The following is an 18,327-nucleotide window of genomic DNA, read 5'->3' on the forward strand; positions in this document are numbered from 1 at the left end:
AGTAGTAAAACACCTCCCTCTGCAAACACTGTGTTTGTGTTGAATAGAAGTTAGGGGCTTAGAACTGGGTTTTCTCTTGAAGGTGGTGTAACTCAAACCTGAATGTGAATCATTACAGCAGGCTTTCGAGTGATAGGGTAGCCCCAGATCCAGTTGAGCGTCCCTCTTCGTTCTCACCAGACTGCTGTGAAAGGCAATCTAGCTTCTGGCTCCCAGGTTTTAAGCCTCCAGACTCTGAACAGAGCTCCTGCCACTGCCTTTATGAGCACTACTTCCTCCTCCTTCCCCCCTCCCCCCAGCTGTAAGGATTCTTCATTTGCAACTGCAGCATGAAAGCACAGCCCTGCGCACTCTCACAGTCCTCCCTCCTTGCCCTCAGCCACTGTTCCAGGCTCAGACGTTTGAGAGTGAGTAGAAGGAACAGAGGCATTCAGGGGCCAGATGTCCCTTTTGTAACCTCAGCTTCAAACGTTTGGGGGTAGAAGAGGGAGACTGTGCATTGCCAGACAGAACCCAAAGTTGGCTCTTGGTGAGCGCCTCCCCCATCCCACAAGCATCAATGTACACAGGCAACTTCCTTCACCAACTACTGGTGAAGAACCTGTTCCTGTTTCCTTCCACCCTTCAGGCAAGTCTTGGAAAGCTGTGTGGGCCCCTGTATGAAAGTGAAATCAACTATACCTTCCTTCTCACCCACGCTGTATTGATACAGGCTTATCCCAAATGAGTGCTTGCTTACTCAGAGTAGATTGGGTGTCTCTTTACAGCAGGATACTTCCTCACATGCTTTAATGAATGATGGTATGAGGCTCTTTGCACAAATCAGGCAGACATCTCTGTATCAGTAAAGTCTGGAGACCATGACATGACTATTTCTTTGCAACCAGAACAGCTAGAGCCTTTCTTGAAAAAAGCAGAGACTCTAGAGAACGAGTGAAAGGCTCATCTGCACGCACCTCTCTGCAGAACAGTGTTTCAGGCTATTTGGATTTGCCCACAGCTGTGGAATATTAGCAGCTGAGAAAGGTTAAGGTACTGGCCAACCTCTGCCCACCCCCCACTTAGCTGCCATGGTTAATTAGCCCTTTGAAAGCATGTCATGGCAAGGGCTAGTGAAATAGCCCATTAAGTAGGAGCTTTGTGCCAATCATTTTTATTTTAGCTTACACATTTATCCATATAGTCTTGACTGGTAGTGCATCTAAAGTCACTGTACTAGAAAATTTCCAGTTATAAGTAGCTAAATATTCCTTAACAAGGTCAGACTTTTAAACAATATATGTAATGCTACAATATTTTTAGGTAGCATGATCTCTTACTGAGCTATCTAAGTAAGATGCACACTCTTAACACTCCATGAGCTTTCCCTTTAGGAAATATTTGCCTTTCCAGGATTTATATGGTCAGTTTTACCGGGAGTAAAAGTCCGCAATCTGACACAGGGTGCTACCAGTTTGCTGCCACTTTAAATATAACCAGTCCAATGTGCAGAAGAGCATCATTGTGCAGACTTGCTCTAGAACTCCAAGAATCCTGTACATGACAGTGCCAAAGTTGTCTGAATTGGAGTCAGAGCAGAGATCTCTTAAGAATTAATAGAGACAGCTAGTGTTTCCACTTCTACTCCCTTCAGTTCTCCACCCTATGCAGCGCTGTCAAAGGTGGGATTCTTTGGGTAAACATCAGCAGGGGAGAGGTTTAAGATTTCGTCCACTGATGGCCCATCATCTTCTGGTAGTATCTCTGCCTCAAACATACGCTGAAGCAAAGCGTCAACTGTTCTGTACCCTGAGAAAAGAAAAAAAAAAAATACATTGGTTTCTCTACTGGCCTCGGCGAGTTAAATCAAGGGAATGGCTACTTTATGCTCAAAGGCTGAGTGGTCAAGTCAAGTCATTCTGTGATATGCTGCCAGCTTACACCCCATTCCCCAGCAACCGAAGGCAGCTCTTTCAATCAGCATGTGTTATTTACCACTATAAAAACCATACACATGTGAGAACCTCCCTCTGTAGGATTGGTCCCTACAACACATTTTCTAGCACTTTGCCCAATAACTATTTGAACATCCTGAACAAATCCACATTGAAAGAGCAAACAGGTTTCATTAACTGCTGCCCGTTCAAGGGATTTTTTTAAATGGAGCAGTTTTGATAGAGCACTTGAAGCAGGGAGCTCCATATGCAGCCCCTAGACTCAGGCTTTCAGTCAGTTTTTGTGTTAAACAGTGAATCCAGGTTTATAGTGAGCTTCAACAGGAAACAGCCAAGATACAGGGAGAGAGTTTCTGGGAGGGAAGGATGAGCATTAAACCAAGCAGTAAGAGTTGCAAAGAGTTACCAAAGAGCCTCAGCCAGGATAAAAGTGAAGTGGATACAAGGAGAAAACAGCAACAAAGAGGCTTCCTAACATCTGGAGAAGCTGAACCACCAAGACTGTTCCTTGTGTAAGTAGCTACTGCAGGCAACGAGCTCATGCTGTAAAGCCCAGGAGCTTGACAAAGAAAGTGCTACAATAAAAACAGCAGAAACACTATTAGAATTGGAGTGGGGATGCCAAAAAGCCCCAAACTGCATTCTGATTGGCTGTTGAGCCTGATAGTGCCATATTTGATCACAAACATGTGGGCGTGCTCCGATGAAAGAGGTGCTGGGGGCTCAAGCAATTTTTTAACTTTCATAACTGACGCAGCAAGCATAGAGGTGCCGGGGCTATGAACTGCCAAGCCAAGATCCCTGCCAGTGCCCATCATACTTCATGGACGAGAAGATATGTGCGGGTTGGAAATATTCCTAAAGAGACTCCTGGGCCCCAGCCTGCCATTTAAAGGGGATCTAGGTGGGTTTTAGCTGCAGAGACAGCTACACCTATATCAGCTTCCCCTGCCACCCCAATGCAGGGCTGCTCCCCTCCCTGCCTTGGGACCGGAAGTGCCCTGGACATCTGTGTTTGATGAGATCAGGGGAGAATTAAGGTTTTGAACAGCTCATCTCACCAGGAGTGGCTTCTTCTAGAGTCCCACTAAGCTTTTTTTTCTCCCCCCCCCCAAATGGTCAAGTTAACACGCCATCCTGTAATGGCAACTGTGCACGAGTAGGCTATTGGAGAGGGGCTCAGTTGGGTAGAGGCACACTGCACCTAAAACACACACACACCTGCGAGGGTGCACTCACTGACTCATTGCTGTGGGTTGATTAATGCCAATTCACAGCAATTCAGGAAATCTCCATTTGTCAGCACCCAGGGTCTTCCAGCGGCAGTTCACCGCCCTGGAATATTTGTAATCACGAGAGACCTGACCAACAAGCAGAGAATTCAGCAGTGGATTCGTTCCCCAGAGAAGAGCCTTCGGGAATGGACTTACTTTTAGAAGCTATTTTAAACATCAGCCCTTTAGACTTTTTCTTGGTTATTTCTTCCCCTCCGAGGTCATTCTCACTGGTTTCCATGTTGTCTATTAGTTTACCATCACGCAGTTCTTCCCTTTAAATAAAAAAATATATATATATATCCCTATGAAGCCACTTAAAAATGCACTCCAGTGCTCTCCACAAGTTCATGGACTGGACTGGCTCTCCCAGGCTTTTGCTATTGGGGCTTGGAGCCCCAGCAGTCCCTCCCCCAAAGGCCCCTCTGCATGCAAAGCAGAGCATGGCTCAGAATCAATGGAGCAGACCCTACGATGTAGGAGCAGAACTCCCATACCTCCGTCAGGAGAGAAGGGAGAAGGAGAAAGCAACCTTTCCCCATTCTAAACATACAACCAACTGCTGCTATTGACAGTCTTCCAACGGGGTCAGTGAAATGCCGGCCTCTTACAGCAAGAGGCAGGTGCCGGTCTGCCTCCCACCCTGCGACTGGGAATGAGCACAGATGTCTGTCCAGAGAGGGTCTCATTTTAGCTGTTGGCCCATTAGGGGCTAAGTCAGCTCCCTGAGCTCACACTCCCCTGCCCAAGCCACGTTCTAGGCTAGGGTTTAAAGGAACTAACACCACACCTTTCAATCAGAGTCCAGATGCCCACTGCAGCCACTCAGCCTGTCTAATGAGGGAAATCGGATGGTCTCAGAATACAGTGACTAGAGCAGCTCGAGACGGTTTTATTGATTTCACTAAAGTAGCTCCCTGAACACCCCTCTCTGCCAAAGGCAGGCAAGCTATGTGTGTGCGCGCAGGAGGGAATGTGAGAGAAAGTGGAGCGTAGGTAAGAGCCTATGCAGAAGAGACACCTGTTTCTTGTCCAAGGCATCTGATCACCACAAGGAAATGGAACTGAACTCACCCAGGAGACTCTGGAAACCTAGATCCCTCAGCTGCACATCACGAAGGACAATCTGATTACACTTCCCTTCAGTAATGGATGTGTTGAGAGACCCACCCACCAAGTACCACGTTTCCCCTGTAGTTTACTTACTCTTGGATTCCTACTCCCAGCTCTTGAATTTTCCTCTCAATGGCAGTTTCTACTTCACTCTTTTCCAGGGAGTACTCCACAAAGAAAGCTTCTAGGATAAATGCTATGAGAATACTGAAGGGGGGGGGGAGAAAGGGGAAAGACATGCTGTTTGTATAATCCTGCCTTTTCTTAGCAACATGCCCAATGTTTTTGCAGAGTAAGCCCTTGGATTATTAATGGATTTCTGACATAGCAGACTGTGAAATTCATGGCCCATCAGTACAAATCAGTCAGTGCCTAGATACCATGGAAATGCCTCCAGAGCAATAGATCAGCATATAGCAAAGGCTAAGGCCCCCCAACCTGTCTTCATGGCCCGGCACTGTACAGGGATGGAGGAACCTGCAGAGTCCCAGTCAGATTTGCAGCTAGACACAGTTTAATTCTTATTCTTTAAAATTCCAGCCCCAAGCAGCACTTTACAGAGTTAAGCGCTGTTGTCCATAAGACTCGTTTAGGGCTTGCTGCCCCTCCCCTCTCTAAAGCACCCCCAGGCCTTCCTCCGTGGGGGACATAGAATCCCTCGTTCCTTCCTGCCTAGGCTGTTCCATCTTCTGAGGAGGAGAAATCACCCTTTTCATCCCTAAGGTGTCCCCCAGCTCAGTACCTCTTCACACATCCGTCAGCAGGAGGCATTTGCAGGGAAACCACCGTAATCCGGAGCCCAAGTGTATCATCCCAACCACGCAGCAGAGCTCCAGCCCTCCAGGCAGAAAGAGCCCCATGAACACATTACTTCAGGCCTTCAGCCGGCTGTGGCTCTAAGCCCCATGCTTCCCCACCCCCAAACAGATGGAAACGTCGCTGAACTTACTTTATGATCATGATCACCACCACAATGTGGAAGGCAATGAAGTACAACTTGGCAGCCTGATGAGTGACCAGGGCAAAGCCATTGGCAAGAAGTATAAAGTTAAGGACTAGGATAGAAAGGGAACGTCTCCCTGCTGAGAACACCCTGCTTGGGACAGTCAGGATGAAGACAAGACAAGACACATTTGAGCTTCCCTGGGTGACGCTTCCTAGTTAAAAACTTTACTGAAGGGAATTAAGATCGCATTTCTGTCTCCATTTTGATCCCATTGAAGTCAATGGTGTGGGGGTGTCTTTCCATTGACTTCTGTGGACTCTGGATTGGACCCTGTGTTATAGATACAGAAAGGATATCATGCCATTGATTGACGACAGTCAGCTCCATCAGAACAACGAATGAAGATGTGATGTCATTGAAGTTGTTCTTGCAGTATTTGGCTCGAGCAAACATAGAATCTTTTAAGGCAGGGTTTCCGCACTCCAGGGCATGATGGGCAGTGGAATTCCTGGGAAAGAACTGGATTTTCCCCTGGAATAGTTCCATGCCAATGATAGCAAACATGTAGTATACCACCTAGGGAGAAAGAGACCCATTCCCATAGATGGGAACGTCACATGACAGCTTTACCCAGCAGAGTACAGAAGCATCTAGGATTCCATCATCAAATTCCCCAATGCACTTCCCAGATTCTGTACCTAAATACTGGGTCACTTGAGCCAACTGTGGCTTCTCTCCAAGACACTTTTTGAGGACAGCTGGTACTAGAAGATTAACAGAGACTTAGTCCAGGAAGTAGTGATTCCATACAAGGTTTAAAGAAACTAAGCACAGAGGGAGAAGAATTTTGAACTGGAACCTTAGTTGATGGAGGTGGGTTTTTCCAATTTTTCATCCAATTTTTTGGGGGTGGGTGAGAGAGGGAGAGAAATGCACAGCAGCATCAAGCAGATCAATTAATCTCCTGAACTGGCAGCTAGGGAGAACCAGATCCTGCGAAACAGCTTTATGCATAAATAATCCTGAAAATATTCAGGTCCACGCATACAGCCTTGATTCTGGCCTGAGAGTGACCGCTCTGAAGCTTTATAGTTCACCTTTTGAAGATAAAATCGTAGAATTCTAAGGAAAACAAGGTCATGCTACAGCAGGAACTGCTGCACTTCAGAGTTCGTGTCCAGGGTGCTTACCAGAGCCAGCCCACCAAAGGTCAGCATCGTCGGCACAATGTTTATGAGCGTATTCATGATGACCCGGAATCTAAAACAAGACAATTCATGAGAGCCCCATGCCCAGATGTTTATTTAAAGAGATATTCCAGGAATTCCTGATAGTTGGGGAACTCCATTGTTTAAAGAGGCACCATTTTGTTTTGCAGGGGCGTGAGAGAGAAAAGTGGTGGCAGATCTCAGAGATCACTGGCCCATTTGCCTCTGCTGGTTGTTGGTGCCATTTCTCTGCCACTGTCCCACATTAATCCAGAATGGGGCTGGGGTGTAGGCTTGATCGTGTTTAACACGGTCAGCCTGCCCGTTGCTGGGCAGTCTTGTGTGGCTTCCCCATTTCACAGGGGCAGTGCTTTGTCTGCTCTAGTGGGCTCTTGCTTAGGTGTCTGAGTGAGTGGTGGGGCTTATTCCTGTTTGAGAAGAGGGCTGCTAGGGGCCCTTAAGCCTGGTCTACACTTGAGTTCAATTGGTACAAACTTTGTTGGGTTGGGGGATGATGTGTCACCGACATAGTGGTAAAATCCTTTAGCAAGGACGCAGTTTATGCCAGGATAAAGGTGCCTTATTCTAGTACAATTTCGTCTCATTCCCATATGGGAATAACTACACTGGTATCAAAGCCCCTTTGTAAAGCTGTGCAGCCCTTGTAAAGCCATACGGCAGCATGGATACAGCCATGCTACACCAGTATTGCTTGTGTATGTCACCAAGGGCTCCATCTTCTCAGCTGACTAGGAAACCTGGTCCCCTGCCATCCTCTAGATTAGCTCAATGCAGTGGTAGAGGGCTACAGCCCCATTACATTCTTTACCTTTGAATGCTATCCACAATCCTGATGAGCCGGAGGACTCTCAGTATGAAGACAATATCCAGCACTTGCTGGCTGTTGTATTGACTTGCTGAGGAAGAAAGAAGCACCAGCAGCTTTTAGTATACATGATCTCCAATACTTCCCTGTTTGCTTAAGACAAAGGCTAATTAAATCACTAGGCAAAGCACAGAAAGTGTCCCCCATCAGTCACAGTACAATAGCAGAATGAGACAGAGCCCTGAGATGGTTGTGCATCACAAGATGTTCTATGTCTATCATCCTCAAAGAGGTGTACACAATTCCGGTACACGATACTTCAGATTCTGACAGGGATGGGTGGTTTGTATTTCAAAACGCAAAATAAAATAGAGGGGTTTGCTTCTGCCCCCCTCCAACATAAGAGGTAGTATTTAATTTAAATGGCTACCTTTCATCGCTATTACATACATAGCTGGAATAAACAAACTATGTTGTAATCTAAACAATGTTACCTACTCAAAGGGTACAGATTATGGGTTCATTCTTCCACGGATTGTTATTTAAATCTTTTTATACTTCCCCAAAACATGCAGAATTCTTCATAAGTTTCAATGGAAACCATGAGTCGAGAGTGATATTAGGAGATAAATCTTAAACAAAAACAAAAACCCTACCACATAAGCTACAAGTGCCTGAGAAATTAACAGTCTGCTAATGCCACAGAAGAAGGTTTAAAGCGCAATGCTGTTCTTACCTGATTTAAGTGAAGCGTTGAGAATCGTAGCGATCAGAGCAGCGATAATGATGGAGGTATCAAACCTAGTGTTGATGGAAAGAATTCTATTACACAGATAATTCTATTGCACATCCAAGTGCAGTGCAGCCATTTAGATACTAATAGTGATGGACACAATGCAAGGCCTTAATCTGCAAACACTCAAACATGTGCTTAAAGTTAAGCACACAAGGATTCCTACCGAGCCAGAGGAACTATTCATGTACTGGAGCGTTTGCAGGTTTGGGCCCTAAATGGCTGGACTGTGACCTCTTTGGGGCAGGGACTGTATTTTATTCTGAGTTTGTACAGTCTGCCTAGCACAGCAGCCCTTGTGTTTCTTCATGCACTGAAACAGCCATCCAGGACTAAGCAAAGTTTCTACATTGGACATATGGTTTGCAAAGATGACCTGCAAGGGGGGAGAATGGCTTACACTTTTTTGGTTTTTGCTTCTTTACAGTGGATAAGAGACCTAGAATGTTCTTTACTTGTTTGTTTACATTAGAAATTCAGGCCCAGTCTGTGCTACAAGTCTCTGGACAACTGGAAAACTAGTAGGGTTCCAGTATCACGGTGGGAGAAGAACCCAGCTAATGAGAAGGGTGAGGGGATTCTTGTATTGACTGTTGGAACTAACGGTTGTTTCTGTTAACAGGTATTTAAGTCCCACCCCACTTTTTTTTTTTTTTTTTTTTTTTTTTTAAATAAATCAAAAGCATGATAAAGCTCTTATACCTACAAGCTCCAATGGGTCTGCCAGCAAGTCAGGGACAGCCAGGGCTTAACATTCCCAATATTTGTAGGGCAAATACACACAAGAGCTATCACCCCACTTCCAGACCTTCCTGCAGTAGTATTAAAAAAGCAGCACAAACCCAATTGTTGAAAACCAAATTAAAACATACATTCCTTTTTAAAGACAAGCCACCTCCTGCCTCCACTCTGGTATCAAGAAACCAGTCCAGTTTTCTAATCCTGCACTCCAGTTTGAGTTTAGAGCATTTCTCTTGCCATCTCATGTTTGCAATAGCTTTCGTTATATGCTGGTTATGCAAGTATGAACTTTACCAGTCTAGCGCTGGTTGTTTTTACAAGAAGAATCTAATTCTAGTAAGAGGCTGAATGGAAAGTCATTTTGGCTGCTTAGAGAAGAAAGTTGCAAGACATTCTTCCCATATCCCCTCTACCCCCAAACCACTGCAACTCAGCACCCTACTTACCAGTTCCAGAACTGGGTCTTTGCAAAGAATGCCCTGGGTTCATAAGTGTACACTTTCAAGAGGATCTCGAGGATATATAAAGAAAGGAAAACCCACTCTGCATAGGAAATCAGTGGGTTTTCCTCATCCAAAGCAATGAATACGGCGTTTATTAGAATGATTACATCATAAGTCCAAACAAAGCCCCTGCAAGATGGGAGAGAAAAAAAGAAGGAATTTGTTTGCACCTGCCATTGAAAGTTTAAAAAAAAAAAACAAAAAAACCCACAACCCTCAGAAGACTCCCCTGTGACCTTAAGAGCCCTTCAATGTCAACTGGCAGAGAGGCCCACTGTTGTGTAGTTCTGAATGTTGTTTAAGATATCAGATGAAAGCCAGTGGCACACTAGTCATTAATATCATTGCAAAATACATATATTAACACTAAAAAAGGAATTACGGACGCTTGCCGATATTATGCTTTCAAGTCTGTGATCAAATAAACAGAAGACCAGGTTGTCTTCCAGACAAGAGGGAGGACAGTTACCTCCATCTCTAATGGGAACGGTCTCGGACATCACCATGTTCAATGGGCAGTTCATTTGCATCAGAGATAAAAACTGGAAGAACAAATTAATAGGAGGTTCTGAAATCAACATGGGAACACACTCGCGTCTGCACCCCAGTGATTCATCCCGACTCTGGTGAATATAAGGAGAAGCAAAAAGATGTTTCTATTATCCATCACATAGGGGGCCGGCATTCGTTGTATCCATGAAAGGTGGATCCCCTACCATGTGGGTGGGTGCTGCTGAACGGGCGCTTTAGATGACTAAGATAAGAAAGCTCAGGATTGTAGCTGGTTAAGTTTGAGTGACTTGAAGAGTGCTATATGTCTGTCTTATTTGTAAGCAAAAACTAATGGAAAGAAATGGTTAGTCTTTCAGTTGTCTGTTAATAAACTTCTTGTTTTATCACAAGCACAAATCAGTGCTGTTATATTAAGCAAAGTGTGAATTCCTGGTTAAATCAAGCAAGCTGGTGTGTACACTGTCTCTTTAGAGACAGTGGACTTGCTAGTTTGAGAGTGTCCAGTGATGGGGCTGGATGTTGCAGGGAAACACTTCTCCGGTTTGGGAACTGATACATACCAAGGCCTAACCTGCAAGGCAAAGTTAAGCCTGACAGAGTCCTGAGGAATCTGTGGGGCCAGTTAAACTGGGAGTGGCAGGGAGCGGTCATAGAATTTAGCACCAGCAGATTTCTTTGATGCTGAGGCAGAGAGGTAACAAGGCAACACACAGTTCTGGATGCTCCAAGAAAGCCTCAGAACCCTCCCATCCACATCCCCATTTCCCAGTTACAAAACCAGCTTTGACATATATCAACCAGTGTTTCAGTTTAAACAGCCTTTTCCCCGATGGAGAATTTGGGAGAGTTGATTTAATTTAACCTTACATTTAAGAAGCCAGTTACTGCAAGTGTGTATACTCAGTTGTTGACAAGATCTAGCTTTCAGTGAAGTTGGAAGTTCAGTCTGCATCAAATCAAGCAGCGCTCATAAATAGATGTGAGACTGCCCAGAAGAGTAGAAAGGAATTGGAGAACATTAAACATCAGACTGAGCCCTAAATTAGCTCTTGATTCTAATTTAATAGGGGTCGGTGAAACAAAGCGCAATACCACTTTACTACAGAGACTGCCAGGTTATTATAGGTTTTCATACCTGAATTCAGACTCCTTTTGAGCAAGACTGTATTTTCAAGCCAGAACATACAGCAGATCTGCTGTAGAATACTTGTGATATCATTCAGTGCTATTAGCACGACTGAGTTAGAGGGACTGGAGTGTGAAAGTGGGGATTTTCAGTAGCATTCAGCATTAAACTAACTCCTACTCAAGTTAAGGATCAAACTCCACTAACTCAAGTGGGAGCAGAGTTATGCTAAGACTGAGCACTTCTGAAAAAAATCCCACCTGTAGTGTTCCCCTTGCAGTGCTGGCATTTTCCAGCCTGCCATCCTGGTGAACACTTGTCCAGAGGGAAATGCTGGTTTGCAGCATCATTATGAGATGCTCATTGTGAGGGCAGAGACAAACTTACTTGTGTTGAACCATGCTGCGTATGAATAGGCTCACTGCTGAGTTATACACATGGGGCATCCAGTGCTCCAGGGGGTGGGTTTGTATCCTCATTGCAATCACCTGGATGTTCAGAAGGTCTGCCAGACGCACAAAAGATTTTTTGTCTGTAGTGGACAGGAAAGATGCCCATTAGCCTACAGGCATAATAAATGGCAGCATTTCATATTTGCAGAAATACAGGCCTTATGTGAAAAAGCAGTACGTCACTCTGTCCACATGCACACTCCAATACACAGGACTTGACCACCTGGGCAAAAAGGGAGCTTCCTTCAGCCATGCTAGCTTCATACTAGCTAGGAGCCCTCTTAACCTGTGCAAGGAGCTGTGGCATGAAGTTGTAAAGAGACTTGCCGAGGGGGGAGGAGAAGAGAAAACAAACAAACAAACAAACAATCACATCTATAGGACTCATTTCACTCCTTACTTGCCAAATTTTAAACCTCATCTCAAGAAGGTCAGTCTTTAGACAAACAAACACGTAGTGGTCAAATCACACATCCACAGTTAAGTAATCACCATTCATTAACATAAGTGGTTGCAAATAACATTTTTCTATTTAACAGGTAATAACTCAGGAATTTGCTGAAAAATAAATGCTGGCTTTTTAGTCGTCCCCACTGTAAGTTTGTTCCTAGATAGAGGTTGGAAATCTGAAAGCACATTTAACCTACAAAGGAATTTCCAGACTGCATCAGATGAGAGCTCCACCTTTCCCAGAATCCTGTCTCTAGTAGTGGGTACAACAAGATGCTCAAGAGGAAGGCACGAGAAACCCCACAACAGGAAAACTCCCCCCTCCCATCATCAGGTTATTTTCTTAACCCCCTTCACTGAGAGGCTGGCTCATGCCTGGCAGCAGGAGAACTTATATCCCTGAGCTTAAAAGCCATGGCAAAATAAACAAAAAACAAAACAAACAAAAACCAGATTTCCTCATCTGTATGGAAAGCGATTTTTTTTTTTTTTTAATGCCAAACATCTTTGGAGATTCTCCTACACATTTATCACGTAGGAGTTTTAAATTTGAGGTCATGAAGGCTCCAAGACACTCTGTGCACAGAAACAAAGTGGCTTAAGTGTTACAATTAACTAGAAAGAATGTGTGAAAAGAAACTGAGTGCTACAAGCTTAGATAAGTGAGGTAGCAGGCTATGCCTGGTTGAGAGTCACCAGTCACACAAAGCAAAGTGACCGGATGGGTAGATTTTCAGCATTCACTTCAGGTTGGTTACATATGGTACATTGAAAATACAGATCTCACTGCTTAAGCCCAAAGGGCCTCCCCTACTTCAGTAACGCCTCCCAAACAAGTGTTGGTTTACTGCTACTCACCTACATAACCTTTTTGTTCCTCATCAGATACTCTCAACAGGAGCTCTCGATGGGAAGTGCTGATATCTGGGGCCACTAGTTTGACGAGTTGCTTCCACTGGGATTCTTGAACAACAAACTCTGTGCCCTCCTTGACCTTTAGGATGTTGAAGGCTTCTATCATCTTGTGGCGCTTCATGTAAGCAAGTTTGCGGATCTCATTCTGGAGGAGACAATGGATTTCAGATACCAGGAGGGTGGGTTTATTTCCCTCCCATCTCCCACTTATTTTTAAACTTAATGTAGTTTTGGGATATTCATGAACACCAGATTTGTTCTTGCATTTCTATACTAGACTGCCAAGAAGGACTCTACAGGAAATGAACCGAGAGCAAAAGTTCCCAACTGACAATGCTCCTTTCAGCCAGAGAAGCAGAGAATGACTAATAGTCCAGAGTGACTCATCTGGCCAGCTGTGCAGCAGGCTACCAGGAAAGTCCTGCTCTGTCCTCTGCTGTAGAGTGGTCACTAGCCCCTATTTCCTGCTCAGTCTATCAAAAACTTCCCAAACATATCGACGTAGGATCCATAGCAACAGTTTGCTCCCATGGGACACCTCTTAGCAAATTAAAAATCTAGATGGCTTATACTAGGCCTTGGAGGATGGTGTGCAATTGAGGGAGAGGAGGGGGGGGGGAAAAAGAGTGTTGGTATGTAACTAACAGCATGGAGGGGTGAGTCACAAGGGCTTTATTATGGACTGGAAGGCCCTCAGGTTGGAGTAGAAGAGAAGAGGAGGGAATCAATTTAGATATCACATCAACACTAACAAGTGAGGACTCGGAAAGTGGCAGCTACCCATCTGATTTCTGTGGTATACAGATGGGAGATGATCCTGCCAACAGCTAGCTCCAGGAATTTGGGCAGAAGGGTCAGCCAACTTCGTGCCCTACCTCCACTAGGCAGTCTGCCCAGCAGACAGCATGCAGGGATGGTTTTTGTGGCCTCCTGTTAGTGCATTTGGCAGGAGACCTTGTGTAGAAGAGAGGAAGGTTAGTCTATTTATGAAAGTTCAGTGGAACTTTTAGCATTAGCCCTTTAATTGCAAGCACTAGACCTGCTTATAGTGTCCTCATTTACCCCCAAATTTGGTGGGTGCTCCTGGAAGAGGGAAGTTCTACGCCACTCTGATTGAATATTGCATCCTCTGCTTTGTCCTCCTGCCAGTGCTTTAAGGGTATGTTACAGAGCAAATACACACTATGTAGAGTTGCTGCTGGATGGCAGCTGTCTTCCAAGTAGAGACATTCTGGAAGGGAGGTTTTCCTAATGTTTAGCCGGAACAGTGTGCAAAGATGACTGCACCCAATCTACTGATGAGCACACACACCAGGCATTTACTGTGAGAATTCAAAACAAGTGGTGGTTGTGGCACTATCAGTATTAAGGCATTCTGTATGTCTTATTTTTATTGAAGTAGCAGCCGGGAGCCCCAGGCATGGGCCAGGACCCCATGGTACTAGGTGCTGGGCAGACAGGCATGGAACGGGGAGACAGTCCCTGCCTAGGGAGCTTCCCTCTTCTCCCCACCTGGTCTTCTTTGACTGCAAGCTCTTCAGGGCAGGGCCCATGTTTATACTGAGCCTAATGCCATGGGGTCTCTGGGTGCTAGTAGAACCCTTAAGTGACATATGGAAACCTCATTAAATGGCTCTAAAGGATGGCTCAGAATCAGCAACTGATTAATCGTACTGTCCCCTGGAAAGGATGAGTGGGTGGCTGCAGGACGTTGCCTTGAGGAGCCTTTCCTTGCAGATGCTCTGTGGGTCTCTCCCCTCACCACTGAACAATGTCGCAGTACAACCCCACTACCAGGCTGTAACAGGAAATTTGCCATAATGCCAGCACCTTACAGCTGTGCCGTAGGAAGGGTTACTGGATAACCAAAACCCCACTTGATGTCCAACACAAAAAATATATATATCGCTGTCCCACTGATTTGGTGGCCTAGTGCTGGGAGTCGGACTCACTCCACAAAGCAGTCTGCACTGGATTCACAAACACTTGAGACTTGGAGGACCAGAAGAGGAAACAGATGTTGTTAAAGCAGAACACTCCATGCAGAGATGGGTAGAGTCGTGTTATTGCTATGCCCAGTCCAGGAGATGCTCTTCCTCACACACTTTACCTTTAAATGTTTCCTGTAATTGTTGTACACAACAGCCAGGAAGACAGACATGAAGAGGTAGGTGTTGATTACTACATAGGTTATGAAGAACAGGGAATACCACCAACTGAAGTCAAACGCCGGCATCCTAGATGGGGAGAGAGTGGCTTTAGTCATTTTATAGTGAAAGCAGGGATTCATATATAGCAATAAAACCTCTGGGACAGCTTCCAAAATGCTGCCTCAGGATACATTGCACCTTATAGGCATGAGACTGAAAGCAGCGTTAGAGCAGGTCAGTCTGAAATTCAACAAGTCAATCACTCCATAAGAATCACAAGCAGCATGTTCTTGGAGTCAAAATTCTTCCCATGGGCGCTCATTTGCAACTGTTAATGAGGTGGATAAGGGTGGGTGGGAAGGGGAGTGTAGAATTTGGCCCTAGGGTGGAAAGCAGCGACACCCCATGCTGCAGTCCTCTTCAGCTCTCTTGGTCCCAAGGCTATTATACAATGAATGCAGCTCCTTGTGCGCAGGAGGGAAGAAAGAAAGAGATACTCTCACTGGTAAATGCAACTCTGAATTAAAGGCTAAAAAAGCCATAAAACCCTCATCACGGTTTGGGTGCTGCCTGGAGGTGGTGATCGTCCCCACTGTGGTAAGGGTTACAGGGTGAGGGGCAAGTCAAGCCACTCACCATCAGGACAAGGTTAAATGCTCCCACCTCCCCATCTGTAGAGTCCATCCAAGCCAGTCAGATCACACAGTGCCAGGAGGCTTTTAGAAGTACTGTGCTGTTTGAGACTTCCTGATTTCCTAGATGATTATATCATCTGTGATTTGAGGACCCAGAAAACAGAGATCCTTTTACATCAAATATGGTGACAGACTCGGCATGTCTTTCCTTCTACTGCAGCGAGCTCTGGATTGGGCCCTAGACTGCTGCTCCAGTTCTACGCGCTATGCTGCGCTTCCCGGCTGCCCAGAGATACATTGGTGCACCTAAATAGCCTGGCATCTGCAGAGCAGGGTACATACATGACATCAGGGCTGTTGGCTGTTGTCACCAGCACGTACAGATCAAATACGATTTCTAGGTAGTTTGTAAAATATGGAGATCCTTCCACTGTCCGGAGATTCCTGAAAAGGAAGAGACACCATGAAATTACACACACACACACACACACACACACACACACACATATACCAAGTCACTGACACGCAGCTATTGCAGGGTGGTTGACACTGTAGTCAGACTCTCTGTGGCCTTATTTTTTGGGAGTACCCAATACCCACAGATGATAAAGCCAGTCATGGTTGCTCAGCAGTTCTGGAACCGCAACCATACTTCGTCATCTGCAGGATTTGGAGCCAGCAGATTCCCTCGGATCCAAAGCTTGAAACCCACCACACGGGGAACTCCAGAACGGAAAATGCTCTCACCTGTCACCGAACAGCTTCAGAGCCATGAGCGAGAACATGAGGACGCTGAACATGAAGAGCAGGAAGACGTACGTGATCTCTGGCAGTGTGTTTCGTATACTGCGGAACACTCTCCGGATCTACCAAGACACAACAGGGAGCGTTTAGAAACCAAACTGCATCAGCTTTCCCCATGGCTTTCACACCGGAGTTTGTAGCCCCGCCATGATCAGGCAGAGCAGGACATAGGAGTTCTTTCCATTGAGACAAACTGATCTAGCCACCAATTAACTATGCCCAACAGCAAACTCCACTCTGCATCGTTACACCACCTGTTTCTCTAGGGCCCAAACTGGGCCAGGTCAAGCTAGATTGGCTGCCTGGTAACTTGGTTTTTGGAGGATGCCATCTTGGTCCCCAGAATGTCAAAGTTAAGTCTCTAGCCCTTATGTTTGCAAAGAAAACCTTCCAGCGTCCAAAGATGAACCAAGCATAAGCTGTTGCAACAATATCTGCCCGAGTCTGCAGGCAGCCTGTGAAAATAGCTTTGAGAGGTCCCCCCTTCCCCCAAAGTCTCATTTGTTTCAATGGGGTAATGCCCCGGGTGTCCCGTGACAATGATTTAATTAACAATATTGTTAGCTATTGTACGGTGTATGAAGTGTGTAAGGAAGGAGGGGGCAATCATCCTAGGAAGATCAGCACAGTCTGCTGTAAGGGTATGTTCCACCAGGAAAATGCTGCATCACAGGAAACTTGTGAGCCAACACATTTCAACTAGCAGTATTAGACACGACTTCACACTTGGTATAGACAAGCACTGCCATGGAGGAGTCTTCTCTGGGTTCCATGGGCTTGTTGGCCAACTGAGCATACACAATCTGAATGGCATCTCATGTAGGCAGAGCCTAGGAAGATACCAGGGCCTTCTTCCCCTGTCCCCAAGAGACGGAAGAGAAGAGGAGTCCCTACCTATGTACAGCAGAGACACCCTGTTGAAAAAGGGGAAGCAAGCAAAGGTTCTCATCTCACACCCGCCTGAAGATGTCCCCATGCCCAATTCAGTCACTAAAGTCGAACAAACATTGCCAGACTCTGCCAGTCAGTCACCAGGTGGTCTTGGACTGCATCAACTGTAAAACCATGACCATCATCCTCACGTAAGTCACTGCTCCGTACAACTGCTTAGAAAAGCTTTTACCCAGAAGCCTGGATCATGACACAGACAAGTGTGTAAGGCTATGTCTACACAACGAGTCTTACAGCAGGGCAGCTGTGCTGCTCTAAGGTCTCCCGTGTAGCCACTCTATGCCGGTGGGAGAGAGCTCTCCCACTGGCATAATTAAACCACCCCCAACAAGTGGCAGTAGCTATGTTGGCGGGAGAGCGTCTCCCACCAACACAGCATTGTCCACACCAGTGCTTTTGTCATTGAAAATTACATTTCCCCACCACCACTTCCCTGACTGACAAAAGTGTTAGTGTAGACAAAGCCTAAGCCTCCTCTAAGACACTAAATAAGCCAAGCTTATAAATATGGGTGTACCATGAATTTATATAGTGGCATTATGATTTTTTCCTCTTATTATCCATCCCTTTCCTACTGGCTCCCAACGTTGTTGGCTTTTTTGACTGCTGCTGCAGCACGTTGACAGATGTTTTCAGAGACCTGTCCATAAGGACTCCAAGATCTTTCTTAGTGGTAACCGCTAATTTAGACCCCATCATTTTGTATGTACAGTTGGCAATTCAATGCTATGTGCAAAGTGCACGTTGGAAGAAATAATCCCACCTGCCATTTTGCTGGTTAGAGTGTGCTCAGATACCATGGTGATGGGCACAGTTCAAGAACCTGAAGAGAACAGGCCAAGTTTTAAGAAGCTAGCTCCCCTGGTCCCGCTATTCACAGGCGGCTGTCACCACTGGGGCTGCAGTGCTGCCCATCAAGTCCCTGAAGCCCCTTCTTCCACGTTAGTCACTGCCCCACTGACAACCCTCCAGACAGCATGGCGTCAGTGCTGC

General features: G+C 45.7%; 1 protein-coding gene across 2 annotated transcripts in view; it reads right to left on the reverse strand.

Moving 5' to 3' along the window:
- Positions 1–1,130: 1,130 nt before the first annotated feature.
- Positions 1,131–18,327, reverse strand: part of LOC128833421 (two pore calcium channel protein 1-like) — a 29,270-nt gene continuing 12,073 nt past the window's right edge. For both annotated transcript variants that reach the window (XM_054021283.1, XM_054021284.1), the window contains 14 exons: positions 16,327–16,445; positions 15,922–16,023; positions 14,905–15,031; positions 12,738–12,939; positions 11,365–11,509; positions 9,282–9,467; positions 8,038–8,102; positions 7,305–7,392; positions 6,458–6,527; positions 5,624–5,843; positions 5,271–5,361; positions 4,415–4,528; positions 3,365–3,483; positions 1,131–1,788 (listed from right to left, as the gene is read on the reverse strand). In XM_054021283.1, coding sequence (XP_053877258.1) covers positions 1,643–1,788; positions 3,365–3,483; positions 4,415–4,528; positions 5,271–5,361; positions 5,624–5,843; positions 6,458–6,527; positions 7,305–7,392; positions 8,038–8,102; positions 9,282–9,467; positions 11,365–11,509; positions 12,738–12,939; positions 14,905–15,031; positions 15,922–16,023; positions 16,327–16,445 — 1,794 coding nt within the window. In that variant the 3' untranslated portion in view covers positions 1,131–1,642. The remainder of the gene's footprint in view (positions 1,789–3,364; positions 3,484–4,414; positions 4,529–5,270; positions 5,362–5,623; positions 5,844–6,457; positions 6,528–7,304; positions 7,393–8,037; positions 8,103–9,281; positions 9,468–11,364; positions 11,510–12,737; positions 12,940–14,904; positions 15,032–15,921; positions 16,024–16,326; positions 16,446–18,327) is intronic.

Source organism: Malaclemys terrapin, chromosome 3, assembly GCF_027887155.1.
Source record: "Malaclemys terrapin pileata isolate rMalTer1 chromosome 3, rMalTer1.hap1, whole genome shotgun sequence".
NCBI lineage: Eukaryota > Metazoa > Chordata > Testudines > Emydidae > Malaclemys > Malaclemys terrapin.